This window comes from Cicer arietinum, chromosome 6 (assembly GCF_000331145.2).
Source record: "Cicer arietinum cultivar CDC Frontier isolate Library 1 chromosome 6, Cicar.CDCFrontier_v2.0, whole genome shotgun sequence".
Lineage (NCBI taxonomy): Eukaryota > Viridiplantae > Streptophyta > Magnoliopsida > Fabales > Fabaceae > Cicer > Cicer arietinum.
This window is the reverse complement of record NC_021165.2, coordinates 35,709,461-35,714,654: the sequence shown is the minus strand read 5'-3', so window position 1 is coordinate 35,714,654 and position 5,194 is coordinate 35,709,461. Positions and strand designations below refer to the sequence as shown.

The 5,194-nt window shown below is 29.5% G+C and overlaps 1 protein-coding gene across 1 annotated transcript; it reads right to left on the bottom strand.

The window, feature by feature from the left end:
- Positions 1 to 3,645: 3,645 nt before the first annotated feature.
- LOC101497981 (F-box/kelch-repeat protein SKIP11-like) lies at positions 3,646 to 4,713 on the bottom strand. Its single transcript, XM_004506543.3, has one exon. The coding sequence runs from the start codon at positions 4,708 to 4,710 to the stop codon at positions 3,646 to 3,648; it is 1,065 nt and encodes a 354-aa protein (XP_004506600.2). The 5' UTR covers positions 4,711 to 4,713.
- Positions 4,714 to 5,194: the final 481 nt, after the last annotated feature.

The following is a 5,194-nucleotide window of genomic DNA, read 5'->3' as shown; positions in this document are numbered from 1 at the left end:
TTATTATTATTATTATTATTATTATTATTATTATTATTATTATTATTATTATTGGAGATGAGACTAACCCAACTTTCATCCCCACATGTCACGATCAATTCAAACATAGACTCAAACAAACAAAACTCACCCTATAAAACAATGAAATAACAGCAAAAAAATGGAAGAAGTGCTCTTCACGCTTTTTTTTATCAATGGCAAAGAAGGACAAGAAAACTTCAATTCTTCACCTATTTTGGTTGTGGGATTCAAGTAGGAGGGATTGTAGACTAGACATGGTTGAAATAAGGCAAATTGATGGGTAAAAGGTTATGGTTCTTCATTAGGAGTAAAGAACAAGATAAATTTTGAGGAATCTATCATCCTCTCCAAAGTAACATAAAAAAACACCTCTAAAACGAGTTTCAATCTCTTTCCGTTGTGTCTACAAGAAAATCTCAACTACATATCAAAATCCTTAGATATATCTATTAATAAAAAATAACAACACTAAATGTAATAAATACAAACTATAATATGAAGAAAAAAAATTGTTAAATCAATTTAGCGTGATAAAGTATTTCCAAAGAGAAAGTAGAAATTAAACATTATAAGACGCACTCTTATATTAGTATCACAAACAAATAACATTTAAACACAACTCTACAATTAACACAAAACAAGTGAAACATGTATACATAATAATGAATAATAAAGCAATGACACAATTATCAATCTACAAGATAAACTAAAACGCAATAAAGTAATTGCACAACAACATAACACATACTACAACAATATAAGAGTGCACAAACACAACAACATAAACAAGTTCAAACAAAATATGCAACAATATTGTCTCAAATTTCACATGCAAGTTAAAATTAAAATCAAATTAGAGGATAATTTATTTTAATTAAAACCTAAGCATATCCTAGGTTGTGAAATTGAGGGAGAGTTATACCGCCCATTGTACTGTTATTAGACTCGAGATATAATACCCGGTTCACACCCAAAAATAGATAGATTTTAAAGTTGAGGTTCTATGTTACCTTAAACCTTTTAGGAGTGAGATGATGAACCATAACTTCCACTCCTCAAGTCCCTTTATCTTGTATATATGCATAAGGGACTATGAGATACATTCTCCACAAATTCTCTCTTTTGGTTTATTTTTATCTCTTATAAAAAAGACGAGATTGTATTTAATTATTATGTAATAAGAGAAAATTGACTGCATGTGTTACTATTGGATAAGAGTTTGGAAGTGGGTTTATTTGAAAAGGTTGCATTGATCGAGAGAAGGAGGAGGTTAATAAAGGGATGCCTACATTCTTGTTTTAGTTACTCGCTCTAATCTCAACTAGCTAAAATTTAAGACTCAAGAAATTCCAATTGTATGATTTTTAATAAACTAAAATATATGTTGATATTGGAAGATAACTATAACAAAATAAATTTTACGCATTCATATAAAACAGATAAATATAATAAATTTTGCTATGAAGTTTGGGGTTTTTACATTTAATAATTCTCCACAAATTTAAAATGCTTATGTTATTAAAATTTGATATGGATCAAAGATGCAAATTATAGCATATCTACACAAAAAAGAGAAATTATAAATAGCGTACTTTTAAGATTTGAGATCGCTTATACAACAAAGATATGAGTTGTGGACTACCATTATCGTTGTCTAGGGTTTAGAGCATTAGGGTTAACCATCTAATAGGATAACGATTAAATAACTAAATAGTTGAGGACATAGATCTCTCATTAGATTTAACGGAATGTTTCAATCTATCACAGTCTATTCAAAAACTTAGTCCAACACATAATTCATCATTTGATTAGGATTTAATAATAATAGACCATAATTTATATTTAATTATAAATTCTAGATAATTGATGATTGTCAATCCATAATTGATTAACTAAATAATTAATCTAATTTACCTCAACTAATATTATCACACAACAAATATACTAGGTTATGGTCAGAAAAATATCTATCACCAATCTATTCTATTGTTGCTTCCCATTTTGATGCTAAACCATCTAATAGCATTAATCGATTTAGTTTTCTCATTATTTGGTCAATAGATCTAAACTAAGATAATTGTTTTTCCCAAAAGTGTTAAATCAATATCTATTGCAATATCTTCATCCAGTCTATTTATTTCCTGAATTGTTATGTCAATTTTAAATCTACTACATCAAACAATTATTTGTTCTACTATATGAAATTCTCTATAAGTAATATAACATTCACTTATAAAATAAAATTTTCTATTCAATTGGGTTAAAAGATTTTCATTTCTCCTAAACAAATACCTTAATGTCTTGATGCTCCAACCAACAATTAAAGAATAAAAAAATTCTTAGTCACTTGTGGGAATATGATTGAAGAAACTAACACATGACCATTATCATAAGCATCACATTTGTCTAGCTTTTGTGCTTTCACGCTCTAAGTCTCTATTTCTTCGTTAGATAATAGAAATACATTCAAAATAGTCGATGTTTTGCCATATTAAATAAACTTCTTACCAATTAAAGGCACAACAACAAGATCCATCATTTAGGATGAACAACTTAATATAATCAATTACCTTGCAATTTTTGTACCTCTCTCTACTTATCCTTTCTAGTTTTAGCTAGTTGAACATTAAAGTCACTAACAAGGTACCATTTTCCATGAACCATTAAAGTCATCAACAAGGCACCATTTAGAATCATTATAGTACAATGATTACACGACCAAATGAAATCTCATATTGATATGCTACAATTTATGACACATACTTGTTGTCTTTTATAGGCTTTGTGAAAGAAGAATAGATTAGGACAAAATTAGCTTTGAAATAATACTCGTATCTATTTGTTGAAATGGTTAAAAAAATCATAGAATGAGATGTCTAAACATAAGCCTTGATTTAATGATGAATCAATATAATTTTGTTTGCGCATCATTCTCCTCTCTTGTCTATGCATTATGCATAAATTGGTTTTTGCATAAACCATATTATATATTTATGTGTGTGTGGATGTGCGCATGTGAGTTCATAGAAAATGCTTTTGTTAATAATTTAAAGGTTTTAATGTTGTGAGACACCAAACAACTTTAATAACAAATTGCATACACTAATTATTTTACTTGAAAATGTATATGGATATTTCAATATGCAAGTATAGGACAAAAATCTATTGCATAAAATTTCTATTATCAATTTTAATATTTTAAACTATGACTTGACCTTCCTAACTTGAGATCGGTCATTAAAATTTCTAATTAACCTTGTTAATTGCAGTGACCATTTTGAATTATATGTTATAAATTTTAAAAGGTATAAATATTAAACATTTCCCTTGGGACTGTTTCACTTCAATCAATATAACATAAAATCCTTTTTGGGATATATATATTTCATGTCAATAAATAAAAACCTTAGGCCCATGGTTACATCTAACTTAATATTTCTCTCCAACACCAAAAGAAAATAGAAATTAAAAACAACTCAAATGATATAAAACAAACACAACAAAATCTAATATTGTAAAATCAACACCCACAATAACAAACCAAAAAGTCATTGAACAACAATATTTTGGACTAAAATGAAAGCATCATCAAAATAAATAAAATTCCTACAACATGTAATAATATTAACATCCCATCACAGTGCAATTTTGCAGAAAACTCGCTATTTGCTTTCTCGCAAGCCGGTTCCATTGTGGTGCGCCTTCATCTGGAACCCAAGCATTAATTTCCATCATGCCTCCAACTTCAAAAATAGGACCCTTAAGAACTAATAGTTGATCTCCACATGCCTGAAATGCTAGTCCCCAACCATTCATTGAGGTGGCTTGATCAGGAAGTCTTCCAATGGTAACCCATGAGTTGTTGTCTTTAACATACCTTTTTACTTCATGCTTTGCATAGTCAGCAGCATATAATACATTTTTAACAACTGCAATCAAAGGTGGTGGGCCAAAATAGATTTGTGTCTCAACTGTTTCATTTTGTATAGGGAACATGTTTGGTATTTCACGCCATTTTTTTGTTTTCATATCAAACTCCTCACCACATGTAAGTTGTGTTATTTTGTCAGCAGCAAACCCACCAAGGACATAAAATTTTTCATCCATAAATACGCATGAACACATTTCCCGAGGTTTATTCATGTTTGGAAGGATCTCCCATTTTCCAGTATCTGAATTATAGAGCTCAGCAGAGCTCAAAATGTTGTCAAAGGGATCACGACCACCAGCTAATATGGCAATTTCACCAAGGCTGGCATAACCAAAATGGCATCTATAAGTATTCATTTTGTTTCCAACTGACCACATATTTGTCAAAAGGCTATACTTATAAATGATTGGAGTAATTACTTCCTTGCCAAAAACTAGAAGCTCAGTACCAACAGCCAATGAATTCTTATCAGACAAATTAAAGGATTCCCCACAGTTCATTGTAGGCAAGTGCATCCATTGACCACGATTTGGATCAAAAGCCTCCCATTCAGGGGATTCACAAGAAAAGTAAATCCAGTGTTCTATTATTCCCATTTTTCGTCTGAGTTGATATAATTCCCCTTCTCTAATTAGTGATCGAAAACTCTTGTTCAAAGCAGAAATTGAGCTATAATCAGACCTTGACAATCGCAAGAGACAGTTGATTGATAAATCACGACCAAGTTGGTGAATAAGGTAACTTGAGTTAAGCATCATACTAGCATGACTTTTTCCATTCTTGTTGTCTTTGGAATCGAAAGGAGAAATGGAATTTGTTTGCTCTTCTTCATTGTTTGAAAGGGAATGTTTTTCCATTCTTGTTGTCTTTAAGGATCAACACATTCACACAAAGAGAATAAACATGACAATGAGCATCTAATTGTAATAGTAGATATCATCTCGTAAAAAACAATAGTAAAAAAATCAAGATTTAAATTCTTAAAAAATTATAATGTTTCAAATCAAATACTTGTATGTGACCGTAGCTAGAATATAAATTTAAATCAAAAGTGGAGATTTCAAAAATTAACCAGAAAAATAAAATTCAATTAAAATGATGACATGCATATCCAAATTTTCCATCAATAAAATAATTTTTTCTAATAGAACACTTATAGTTTGAATTTGTACAAATCATTCACCTTCTTCTACAGTATTATTTATTTCAAAAAATGGAAAAAGTAATATATAATGATGAAAA

What these genes read in the sequence shown, in the direction of transcription:
- LOC101497981 (XM_004506543.3), bottom strand. Translation starts at nt 4,710, where the DNA reads ATGATGCTTAACTCAAGTTACCTTATTCACCAACTTGGTCGTGATTTA.